Source organism: Puma concolor, chromosome B4 (genome assembly GCF_028749965.1).
Source record: "Puma concolor isolate L17-30 chromosome B4, mPumCon1.1.hap2, whole genome shotgun sequence".
NCBI classification, from domain to species: domain Eukaryota; kingdom Metazoa; phylum Chordata; class Mammalia; order Carnivora; family Felidae; genus Puma; species Puma concolor.
The window spans coordinates 38,752,459-38,765,828 of record NC_141673.1 but is presented as its reverse complement, the minus strand read 5'-3'; the positions used below and the strand labels follow the sequence as shown (position 1 = coordinate 38,765,828).

Sequence of the window (13,370 nt, the reverse complement as noted above, 5' to 3'; positions counted from 1 at the left end):
AAATGCATTTTTCCTTTTCTCAACCGGACTATATGTTTAGAGGCACCTCTTCCTCACTTTTTTCATCAAGTATTATTGAATGAGCTTAAGATCCTGCTCCAGTTAATTTTTCTCTGTACCTCTTCTTTTAGTGAATCTCTAAGTTGAAATTGGAAAGCACTCACTGATAAATTAATCATTTTTGCATTAATTTATGAATACCTGATACTTTTTTTCATAGCATGCCTATAAGACAAGCCAATAAAATAGTATTTATCGTGGATAGAAGTGCTTGCTTTGAAGTCAGAGTGTCTGGATTTGAATCCAAGCTCTGTGACCTACTAGCTGTATAACCTTGCAAAGGCTCATTACTCCTCAGAGCCTCTATGTATGAAAAGAAACACATATTAGCAGTAGCCACCTATAAGGTTGTTGTGGAAAATATTTGAAAAGATCCACATAAAGCACTTATTAGAGTGTCAGACACACATTTAGTGCTCAAAAAAAATATTACTGTTGCCCCTATTCTCATATTACATATGAAGAAACCATTATTCAGGAAGTTGAGATTAAAAGATCTGAGAAAGTTAGTAAAGAAACTGAATTAGAACATCAACTTCTGATGTCTAGTGTAGGGTGGACATAACTGTAGGAAATATATATTATAACTGATAATTTATGTATTATATACAAATGCTAAACATGTAAAGAAAAAACTATTTTAACTATATATGTATGTATCCGTTTAGTAAAAATTAAGGTTAATCTTGTAGACAGTAAACCAATAAATATTTTTATCAATAAAATAAAATTATTGCACATGCCTTGATTGGTTAAATAAAAGACAATTTTCAACTTTAAGTGTTAAATATCAGCTGTTTAATTAATTGTTTTTAGATTCACAGAGTCAGTGAAATAGTCACAAAACCCAAGTTTATAAACTAAACTTCAGCAAAGTTATTTTATGAAAATATTATTATATGTTTTTGAAAATAAGCAAACAATAATATTTAATAGAGCCCTGGATCAGCTGAGAAATTGTCTTTTCAAAAATTTTAAATGCCACACATCCATTCCCTAAGTGTTCTCCTTTCATTCTGATGCCTCTATTTTACAGAGGAAGAAGAATTAGTAAAGATAAATTTAGGTCAGGAGAGAGAACTGTAAGCAAATCAAAGATAACTTGAACTTGAGTATTCTTTAAATAACTATGTTTTGCATAAGGACAGCAAGTTGTTTCACTACTTGTTTGTAATCCACAAATTGACTATATACGAATTTTTCTTGTAGCATCCTCTCTACACTATAATAAGAAAAGCTATGCTATCATTTGAGGACATTAAATAATTACTTTCCATGGGAAGTAGCTGGTCTCTCCAATCTGTAGTCACTTTGGTGGGTTGGGTAACTGCCCTTCAACCAGGTCTACCCTCTGAGAACTTGAGTTACTTCCAAGTAAATTCAGGGAAGTTCTAGAAAAACAAAAACAAAAAAACTAGGACTGAATTAAAAACTGGGACTGTTTTAAATGTTCCCTCCACTGATTTTTAAAAAGGTATTGAGGGATCAGGTCTTCACAATTCTTCCAAAGCCTACCAATTGTAAAAACAGAACCCCTACATTGGTTGCATGTCTCCTAGTACTGTTTGGCCCAGATGTGCCACATCATGGAGGCGCCTATATCTATGTTTTGCATGAAAAGGTTCCATATAAAGGTATTGCTAAGACCACTCCTTTCCAGTGAGATATAAACAAAGCAGGCTCCAGGCACCGCCTGAGCTTGAGGCTATACAGTTAGTTGCTTCTCAGTATTTGAGGATGTGATTGCTACTTGGACCTAGGAATATTCAGTGGCTGACTCAGTATTTTAAGGATTCACATAATAGCATAGAACCTGGGCCAACTGACACTTGATTTAGCCTATGTTAAGAACTTTTTGAGCACACATTGCAAGGTTGATACGTTAAATTTTTATTTGGTCTCTACTAAACATGATTTAAAATATTTTTTAATGTTTATTTATTTTTGAGAGAGAGAGAAAGAGAGAGAGAGAGAGACAGAGTGCGGGGGGGGGGGGGGGGGGCAAAGAGAGAAGGAGACACAGAATCCAAAACAGGCTCTAGGCTCTGAGCTGTCAGCACAGAGCCCGATGTAGGGCTCAAACCCACAAGACCCAAGATCATAACCTGAACTGAAGTCGACGCTTAACCGACTGAGCCACTCAGGCACCCCTATTAAACATGATTTTATCTAGAAATCATGTAATAAAATCATTTACCTACTACATATGTGTGAATTTTAACTTCGGGCATTTGTTTATCTTTAAAGTTCCAGATGTCGTACAGAATGTACAATGTATGGCAACTAGCTGGCAGTCAGCTGTAGTGAAATGGGATCCACCCAAGAAGGCAAATGGAATAATTATACATTATATGATAACAGTTGGAAAGAATTCTACAAAAGTCTCTCCCCAAGATGATATGTATACTTTCGTGAAACTTCTTGCCAATACCTCATATATCTTTAAAATAAGAGCTTCAACTTCAGCAGGTGAAGGTGATGAGAAAACATGCAACATCAGCACGCTACCTGAAGCAGGTAACTAATCTGAAACAGGTAATTTACCTGAAAGAGGAAACCAACCTGAAACAAGTAACTACTTGTGGATTGTGTCATACATTTGTCAATAGCATTTGTAATCTTTTTATTCTTCCAAGTTTTTATTTAAGTTCCAGTTAGTTAATATACAGTGTCATATTAGTTTTAGGAGTCGAATTTAATGATTCATCACTCATATACAATACCCGGTGTTCATCACAACAAGTGCCGTCCATAATCCCCATCACCTATTTCACATATCACCCTACCCACCTCCCCTCCAGTAATCTTCAGTTTCTTCTGTACAGTGAAGAATCTGTTTTATGGTTTGCCTCTCTCTCTCTTTTTTTTCCCTTATGTTCATCTGCTTTATTTCTTAAATTCCACCTATGAATGAATTCATATATTTGTCTTTATATAGCACATTTATCTAAAGATATGAAAGAAATATTTTAAAATGTAACACATACATTTTTATGACATGTGTTACTGAATACTGGTTATGTAGTATATTGATCCCTCTCCACAACATGGGGAGACTAAAAAGGGGAAAAGGAGAGACAATCTGCTCTACTGTGTTTCCACACATATCTATGTCTCATTATCCAAATTATGAACTTACTGAATTATTCTTTATCATAAATTAAAATATGGAGTGAACATGTAAATGTTTTGATATTTATCTCTTTTTTATTTAATTGATTTTATGGAACTCTAGATGCTTTCCTGAATTCCAGAGCTGCAGTGTCAAACTCTCTTTCATCGATTTCTTTTCCTATACATCAGCCCTTGTCTTGTATAGTATTTGAATGAAAATATCTGGTCACCAAGTCTAGTCTACAAAGAAGAAAATGCTTGCCTTCCCTAACAGTGGTCTGACCTACCGTATTATTTCCTTTCTCCTTCTACCTTCTCCAATATTGTACCTGCTCATATCAATGTAAGTCTGATTCCTTCCTGATAGTACTACTTCCCTGGAAGTCCTCCCTTATAGGGACTGTGGGTAATGGCATAATTGTTTACTTCTGGCACATCCAGATCCATTATTTTGGAAACATCTTCTAATTCTTTCCTCCTTTTGAAATTAGCATCACCCAATTTTACTCCACTCCTCTATCCTTGAGGTAGTAAACCACAGAATTTCAAGACATGGTGTACCTTCTCCCTGGTTTCCACATCCTCATCAACATTTTTTCCTTATCATCCTTCCAGTGCAACACTTCATCAGACTTCAGTGTTCTTGTTCAGCTGGAATAGATGCTTCTCAGCAACACCTATCTTTTGCTCCTTAGATCTCAAACCATGCCATTGTGATTCATCTTCTAGGGGTTTTTCCCATTCTGAGGGGATTCCACTGTTTTCACCAGATGTTGGCTGATAAATAGTGCTATGCAAAACAGAAGTGGTTTACCTTTTCCAGCTATAACTTCACCTTCTCTAACTCTCCTAGCTACCCCATAATCTTCTATATCAAATTGTTTGTTTACACTCTATCGATTTTCCATAGGAGAATTCTGCTCTCATTCTGAACATAATCTGCCCACACTGTCATCTATATTTGATGTGATTTTCTTAATAATATCAATGATACTGACTTGCCCTCCTTCATATTTACTCATATCTTTATTTATGCTCTCAAGATATCCTCTCTCAGGGATGTCATTGCCTTCTTTTCAGGAAGGTAGCTGCTTATTTTTTTGTTTCAGTATCATATCTCCTCGAGAACATTACTCCATCAGTTCAATCTACTTTCTCCTGAATTTCATTCTCTTTCTTTCCATAACCCCCCCACCCGCAAATTGTTCGAAAATTTTAGCCGAGGAACTGGTTGGTGTATCAACCCCAATATCTGCAAAATGGAATTTATGCTACATGAATTCTTCTCTTCCCCTTTTCTATGCCTGTACTTTGTAATCCTTTGGATACCAAGCTTCATATTTTTATGTGAACTTTCTCCCATTTTTCCTGCATATGATTAGATCTTACCAATTCAGTCTCTGCCATGGCTCTCCAATTTGTTCCTTCTTCTCCAACGTGACTGCCCCATTTTACATCAGCCTCTTGTTGCTTCCTGTAAAAATATCCTAAAGTAGCCTTACCACCCACGCTCATCCAGTCTGCCCATCAGTCTTTTCTTTGTACCCACTTACTTTCTTTGAATTGTTTCTAATACACAGTTTAGAGCATTTATGTGTTGGCAGTTGAAGTTCATTATCTGAGGGTAAAAGTGAGACATGCAGATTCAGGTATTTGAAACATAGAGATAAGAATGAAAAGCACAAGGTATAGGGTATGGCTCAGAATACTCCAAATGTTTTACTTATTCTTGTCTAGAAAATGCATCCCAGAATTTATCACCAGTTAGAATCTGGCTTCTGTCTATGTTTTCATTCTTATGTCCCTCCACTACATTTCCTCATCTACCCTATGCCTCTAGCCAAATTTTGTTTTTTTTTCAGTACATTAGATTTCATGTATTCAATTAAAAGAACATTTATTAAGCACTTGCTACTTGCTATGGGCTAATAATTGATTAGATTTTCTATTTTAAACATACTCAACACTTTCTCACCATCAAATTGCTTTACTTCCTGTAGTTATAGTGTCCTTTTCCTTTTGTATGTCACACAGAATTGTATTCATTCTTAAAAGCCCAATTTAAGTGTGTGTGTGTGTGTGTGTGTGTGTGTGTGTGTGTCTGTGTGTGTGAAATGCTTCAATGAAATGCCAACCTTTAAAGCCACAGATTCCTGGACTTCACCCCAGACTTGCTGATTCATAGCCTAAAGAGGTGATGCCCAAACCTGTACTTTCAGTCATCTCTCTAGGTAATCTGATGCTCTGCAAGTTATGGGAAGTGCTTGAGTAGGTTACCCATGAACTCTGATTGCTGGTGATATGTCGCATCCAGGACAGGCAGTGTCAAAGAGGTCCAAAAGGAGTGATAGGTATTTCCCCAGTAGGTGGGTAGCAGACCATTGCTATGCAAAATCTGGCTGAAGGAAATATGTTCAAATCCAGGCAGATGGTCTGCATCAGGTTTTTTAGCATCAGGTAAAATGATCTTGATTATTGGACAGGAGCAGAGTCTTAGAGAACTGGAAAAAAAAAGGACAATAATTTTGAGATAAATGAGAGGTTCAAAAGACTCTGAAGACAAGACAGAAGACTCATTAATTGAGTCCACGGACATTCAAGATGACTGCTTCATCACAGGAACAAAGCAGAAGTTCAGTTAGTAGAACTGAGACACGTAATCAAAGTAGTAATATGCGTTTGATATAGAGCTATCTGAACTTAAGGTACAGGTCTTTGTAAAAGTAAATATTTATTTAAGGATTTGAACTGGATCTTACCTCAGGGTTAAAAGACCACATGAGTAAAAGTTAAAGGGAATCTAAATCAATGAATTAGGCTGATATCAGACATACATATTGTGCTATGTACTCCCTTAGTACTGAGGACAAATGCTTCTCAGACATTAGACTTCTAACTCCCTGCATCAGAATATATATATCCCTAAGGCCCTACTCCAGACCTATGAAATCAGAATTTGGAAAGTAAGACTCACAACAAATCTGTATGTAAACAAGATATGTGTGGAAAACAGTGCTGAAATTGGAGACACGCTCTATTCCTTTGTAAACTTTTTGCTTGCGGGGCCTTTGTCTTATTTATCACTGTTTTACTCACAGTTCCTAGCAGATACCCTGGGAATTACAGGCACTCACATGTTTGTAGAAGAAAGAAATGAATTCTTTTCTTGTGAAATTTATAATTTTCCATAAGGGTTTTTATTCCATTGCAAAATATGATTTCCCATCATATTTCTATCAGGCAATTTCTATCAGGCAATTTCTATCAGGCAAAATTATAGATATTTTCTCCCATGCAAATGTAAAAGTGTTTTTAATTAAGGACAATCAATCATATGAAACGTAAGCATTAATTGGTACTTCAAAATTTCTTAAATAATTTTTCATCTTTAAAATTAAGTTTCAGGTCTAGGATGTAATTATATTTCTGATTATAATTTTTGTTAGGTAAATGCTTTTATCTGGGTCTGCATGAATTGTTCGTTGATGAGACATTAGTAAGAACTGGAGATTCATTGTTCAGAATGGAAACAGTTTTATAGCTATTGCACAATTCTAATTTATAGCGGTCTAAGATTAGTCACGGTGCATAGTCAGCTCTGAGTCACTGACTCTGTACTTATTTTTGATGTAAAGTAAAATCAAATTTGGCTCACTCTCTTACTGCCTGGTGTCTGAACTTAACATTCCTTCCAGGGATTATTGGGTATTTTTCTCAGTGTAAACTTGGTCATAACTGGGCACAGTTAAACATGCATCATAATGATTGAATTTATGAGGAGATTAGTGTTTGGTCTCTAAGGTGGTTCCATTGTCGCAGTCAAACATGTTGGAATAGGGCAGATGTAGATGAAGGCCCCCAAACTTGGTGCTTTTAGCCACATTTTATGTCAAAATATATGTACCAATAAAGATATTATAGCAAGTTCATGTGCACACAATATTGAACTCTTAGAATCTCATATTAGCTCAAAATGCATGCACTTATCCATATTATTTTCAAATCTTAGTAAATGTGGTGATTTAATATTGAGTTTTTAAAACTTTTTTTCTGGAAGATAATTTTACAGTTTGTATTTATTCAAAGCTCTTCCAAGTTCACTAATTTAGAATCAGAAGAGAAAAATAAGCTATATCTATTGGATGCCTAAAACTTAATTGAGGGAAAGTAAAATATGATTTTTTCATTAGTTTTTGTCCAACAGGAGGTATCAGGCACTGGTAGCGACCCACTGCAAGTCCACTGAGGTAGCAAATTTATTAATATGGTGCAACATTATTGAATGTGTTCAATTTCCCTGTTTTTCATTTTTCTTCTACTCTTGGTTATTTGAAAAAAAACATATGGCAAACTATCAATATGCATATACTTATATATATTTAATATATAATATTATATGTGTGTAATATATAAATATTATAATATGTAAACATATTATATATATAAATGTATATTTTTTACATTTATGTATGTTAACTTTCAATCATCTTCTTCACAGACCTGACCACTGTTCCTCTAAGAATTATTTAAGAAATTTATCTGTTATGCATTTTAGTTGAATCCCTATTTTGTGGACCTCTCTGAGCACTGCAGAGACCAGGCAAACTGTGATTATGACTAAATTTGATCTCCATTTACCAGCTTTTTGAAAAAATAAAACATTTATATCATTTTTAGGAACACACACCATTCTCAAATAGCATTTATTAGACTGAATGTGAGTGGTAAAAGTATTCCTCAGGGTTGCAAATTAATGCACTAATTCAAAAGTTCCCTTTTTCCTTTGTCTGCATCCAATTGACTTTGCTCTCCTTATCCGTCTCCTCAGTTGAGATGAGAAGTCAAGCATGTAGGAAAATTGCATGATCCTGTTTGTTCTTAAGCAAGTGAATTGACACATTCTACTTACCAGTAAGTAATTGCTGAAAGTGTAAAAGCCATTATAGTTGCCTGTCACAGATCAGAAAGAAATAGCTATTAGCATTGCTACTCTAATTGAAATTCAAGTGTTTTACAAAATATCTCTCATGTAGACTCAAGTATTAAATATAATGCTTTTCTTAAGAGTGAACATCAGGTGAGAAGTATCTTTTACACTTATAGTGTGGAAATTTGACCCATACATGCTTATTTAATGCTTATTACTATGCACAGGCTCGTGTTTGGGGTTCAAGAACCAAGTTTGAATCCCAAATAGCATCAATGATCTCTGCTGTGTGCATCCAAATAACTCCACCATTAATGTAAAGACATACCCAATACATATAAAGCAATTAAATACAAAACAATATTAATATGTTAGTCAATTATGTGGATTGAAGATTGAATCAAATAGGAATTCAGGACAATATTGAAAGCTATGTTGAAGAAGTGGAATATGAATTGGATGTTGCTTATTTGTAGCTTCAGAATTTCTTTATAGGAGAAGCATAGACTCAGTAACCTAGCAGGAAATTATGATATGGTCTTGAACTTTGAATTTCATAGACAGTTACACCAGTGTTTACTTAGATTGTCTGATATAGATCAATAAAATAGCCAAGTTTTTGAAGTATTCTTTTTTTGTTGTTCTTCAATGTGCTATGAGAAAATGTCAGAGCACATGTCAAAGAACATTCTTCATTTTATTTGAGCTATATGAAGGGTAGGGGGAATTGCAGATTATGGGTATGCTAAGGTACTCATGGTTAACCAGCCTGTGGCACAATCACTATTCATGGAAATACTGAGATTAATAGAGAGAGGGAAGTAAATGCGAATTCCAAAATACACCAAGAGAAAACACACAGTGGAATAAAGGAATGGGATATAAGAGGTCAGGCTGAGGTGAAAGCCTGATAGAGTGAGGGGGTACTATATTGGAAAGAGTGTAGCGGGGAGGTTGAATAACTTAGCCTTACTTTGCTCTTGGTTTTGCATATTTGTTGCAGAGGCTTGAATATAATATCATGGAAAAATGAGAACTCTGCTAACTTTAATTTTTTTAATGTTTTTATTTATTTTTGAGACAGAGAGAGACAGAGCAGGGGAGGGGCAGAGAGAGAGGGAGACACAGAATTCAAAGCAGGCTCCAGGCTCTGAGCATAGAGCCTGCAGTGGGGCTTGAACTCAGGGACTGTGAGATCATGACCTGAGCTGAAGTTGGATGCTTAACTGACTGAGGCACCCAGGCGCCTGGAGAACTCTGCTAACTTTAAAATAGGAAGCAACATAAGTAACTCTAAAAATAGTGATTGTTTTTTTGACCATTGTCCTAAAAGACTGCAGTAATTTTTAGAAGAAGTATTTGTTTATTACATAGTTACAGAGCCTTCTGAGTCGCAAAGAATAAGATCCACAGTCATCTTAATGGCCCATAGGGTCCTTTTTAACCCACCATTCTCTTCCCTTAGGTATGTATTGTCTCCTCCTTTGTTTTTTGAAATTTACCCTCAAATACCACCTCTTTAAAGAGGATCTGATTTATTTATAATTGAACCTCCTTTCTGCTAGAATTTTGCATCCTCTTTATCTGCTTTACTTTTCTGTATTGTATGTAGCATTGTCTATGGATCTGTCCTCATTACAATGCATGTTCCATGAGATTAGGGATTTTTCTTTGTGTAGTTAACAAAGAAATGCCCAGAGGGGCGCCTGGGTGGCTCAGTCAGTTAAGCTCAGGTCATGATCTCACGGTGGTTCCTGGGTTTGAGCCCCACATTGGGCTCTGTGCTGACAGCCTGGAGCCTGCTTTTGGATTCTGTGTCTCCCTCTCTCTCTGCCCCTCCCCTGCTCACACTCTGTCTCTCAGAAATAAAAAAAAAAAAATTAAAATGCCCAGAAATGTGTCTGAAATACAGTGAAACACAATAAATATATTATGAAATTTTGAATGAATCAACCAATCAATCAATCTTCAGTCCTAGAAGAGTGCTAAGCACATAGTAGACATTCAATATGCATACTTTGGGAACCATAAGTAGAAACTTACAGTTACAAAATTATTTCTAGACAATTATATGGTAAAATATCTAAGAAAGGTGTGTCTTTTGGAGTATATATATATTTTTTTCAAGGTTTATTTATTTTTGGGACAGAGAGAGACAGAGCATGAACGGGGGAGGGGCAGAGAGAGAGGGAGACACAGAATCGGAAACAGGCTCCAGGATCTGAGCCATCAGCCCAGAACCCGACGCGGGGCTCGAACTCACGGACCGCGAGATCGTGACCTGGCTGAAGTCGGACGCTTAACCGACTGCGCCACCCAGGCGCCCCTGGAGTATATTTTTTTTAATTAAGCTTTTTATTTTGAGATAATTGTAGATTCACATACAGTTATAGAAAGTAATTCAGAGAAATCCTGTGTTCCATTTATGCAGTTTCCCCCAAAGGTAATGTCTTTTAAAACTACGGTATATTATCACAACCACCATATTTATGTGAATGCAATCAAAATAGAGAATATTTTCATGAAAATAATCCCTTTTATTACCTTTATGCAGCCTCGCCCAAATCTTAACTACCCTTCTTCCTCCTCCCCCTCATTTTCACCCTCTAACAACCCCTAATTTATTCTCCATTTTCTATAATTTTGTCATTTTTATTGATATGTTCATGTGGTTTTCTTCTTTAGTGTGTTAATATGATGGATTATATTGACTGATTTTCTAAATTGAACAAGCCTTTGGTCTTTGGAATCAACCTCACTTGATCATGGTGTATTACTTTTTATGTATTACTGATTTCTATGTGTTAATATTTTGTGAAGGCTTTTTGCTTCTATATTCATGAGAGATGTTGGTCTGTAGTTTTGGGTGGGGGTGGTTCTAACTTGTGTAGTTTCAGTATCAGAGTAACACTAGTTTCATCATATGAATCTCTTCTAATTTCTGGAAGAGATTGTGTAAAATTGGTACTAATTCTTCTTTAAACATTTGGGAGAGTTCTCCAGTGAAACTCTCTGGGCCTGGAGATCTCTATTTGGGGAGATTTAAAGTTATGTTGAAGTGCTTTCAGAATGCAAAATTGGAGCTGAAATGTGGTATCAAACCAGTTGCAGAAAGTGGTACTTCTAAGTAATCCATTTTGTCAAAAAGGAAGTCTCGAGAGAAATAAAGAAATATTGTAAACTAAAATATATTAAATTGATATGAAATGAAAATACAGTATGTCAAAATGTGTGGGACAGAGTTAAAGCAGTGAAGAGAGGGAAATGTGTAGCATTAAATGCATACATTGGAAAAGAAGGAACGTCTCAGATCAATAATCTAAGGTCACCCTCCCCTCCACTACAGCCTAGAAAATGAAAAAGCATGCTGAAAGAAGAAAGGGAATAATAAAAATAAGAGCAGAAATCAGTGAAATCAAAAACAGTAAAACAGTAGGAAAAATCAGTGAAATAAAGAGCTGGATCTTTGAAAAGTTAAAATTGATAAGCCTGACAAATGACACAAATTACCAATATTTAGGAATGAAACCACTTCAGACACTGCCATCTTCAAAAGGATAATAAGGAAATGATACCGACAGCTTTACACACAAAATTTTTACACCTTGGATGAAACAAACGCATTCTTCAAAAAGCATAACTACCACAGCTCACCTAATGTGGAATAAATAATGTGAATATCCCTATAACTATTAAGGACATTAAATTTGTAATGATTTCCTTTAACCCACTCTGGTAGGGAAAGGAAGAGCACTCTCCATTACTGGCAGATGGGGGTAGGAATCCAAGCTCCTCCTTCACCCTCTGCTGACTCCTCCATTGAGGAGACCTCTTGGCCCTAGCTCAGGAGGGTAGGAGTTCCTCATTACTGCTCTCCACATGGTTCTCCACTGACATGGTGAAGGAGACTTGTGACTTCTGGAAAGGGTAGAAGTTCTAGCTCCTTATTTTGCTTTCTCCAACCTCACCCTATCAAAGATGGTTGAGGTGCCTCACTTCTGCCTAATGAGGACAGAAGACTAGGTTGCCCATTTGACCTTTCCTGTCATGGGAGGGAATGGGACCATAGTTTTCTTCTGTGGTTTTTGGGTAGAGCTGTTCTTCTCTAAAAGTTTGTCTTTCTAGGTTACACTATATTTTTAATGTTTATTCATTTCTGTGACAGAGAGACAGACAAACAGACAGAGAGACGGATTGTGAGCAGGGGAGGGGCAAAGAGAGAGGGGGGCACAGAACTTGAAGCAGGCTCCGGGCTCTGCGATGTCAGCACAGAGGCCCACGTGGGGCTCAAACTCACGAACCATGAGATCATGACCTGAGCCAAAGTCAGACACTTAACCAGCTGGGCCACCCAGGTGCCCCAAGGCTACACTGTTTTTTGACTAGAGACAGCATGCTTTTACTAGGGCTTTTTGGCCTGAGCTACTTGACATTTCCAGATTGCTGCCTTCTGGCATATATGAGGCAAAAAGAAAATCCAGAGAACTCACCACTGTATTGTTTCTTGGGTCCTGATTTCCCTAGTTGCTCTGCCTTCTCTCCATCTTTCAGAGTCTTCTTATGCTTGCATTATATTTAATGTCCATGGTTTTAATTGCATTTAGTGGAAGGGGTAGGATTAAAACATCTCTTCCACCTTCTTCAAAGCAGAAGTTCATACATGGGGATACATTTAATGGTTCTAAGTAAGAATCTTTGCTGTGGGCATTTTCACCACAGTGTTTCACCCTGTAAGGCAGTTTTGCTGAAAAAGATAAAAATAACCAGTTGACAGTTTAGTTTGACAGTTGGTTGGTTTCATCAGCTGGTTGACTGTTTGGTTTCATTTTTCTATTGATACAGTTCTCCCATTTTTATATTATATAAATCTTAGCCAGCTCCCATAATGGTCCGTACAGTGGCAAGGAGTTTTGAATCCACATTCCCATGGAACTTTGGAACATCAGTGGGCATGTGACAAAATGCCAAGAACAAACAACAGTGTGGAAGGCTTTCACAATGCAATACAAAGCTCACAAACATGCATCCCAGTATTTGGAAACTAAAACATCTTTTAATGAAGGAAGAAATTGTAGCAAAAAAGGGGAAAAATGAGATGCTGAACAAGAAAATGAATCAATAAGCAAAAAAAAAAAAAAAAATGTGTGACACTATGAATGAAAAACTTTGATGACAAGTGTTTAGGTATAATCCAAAAAATAAAATCAGTTATTTGTGTAGTATTGCCATGAATCTACAACATACATTTTGAATGTATTCAAATATTTAG

At 36.3% G+C, this 13,370-nt stretch overlaps 2 protein-coding genes across 5 annotated transcripts in view; one reads left to right on the top strand and one right to left on the bottom strand.

The window, feature by feature from the left end:
* The window catches only part of LOC147579020 (uncharacterized), a 169,641-nt gene that overhangs the window by 16,264 nt on the left and 140,007 nt on the right, over positions 1-13,370 (bottom strand). The window contains exons 3-5 of one of the 3 annotated variants that reach the window (XM_086712738.1): positions 12,592-12,845; positions 8,084-8,124; positions 5,452-5,675 (exon numbers count right to left, since the gene is read on the bottom strand). In XM_086712738.1, coding sequence (XP_086568864.1) covers positions 5,452-5,675; positions 8,084-8,115 — 256 coding nt within the window. In that variant the 5' untranslated portion in view covers positions 8,116-8,124; positions 12,592-12,845. Of the gene's footprint in view, positions 1-848; positions 5,676-8,083; positions 8,125-12,591; positions 12,846-13,370 lie in introns of those variants that run through there. The other 2 variants (XR_015253466.1, XR_015253467.1) reach the window with 2 other exon arrangements.
* The window catches only part of PTPRQ (protein tyrosine phosphatase receptor type Q), a 257,649-nt gene that overhangs the window by 129,077 nt on the left and 115,202 nt on the right, over positions 1-13,370 (top strand). For both annotated transcript variants that reach the window (XM_086712736.1, XM_086712737.1), the window contains exon 43: positions 2,308-2,577. In XM_086712736.1, coding sequence (XP_086568862.1) covers positions 2,308-2,577 — 270 coding nt within the window. The remainder of the gene's footprint in view (positions 1-2,307; positions 2,578-13,370) is intronic.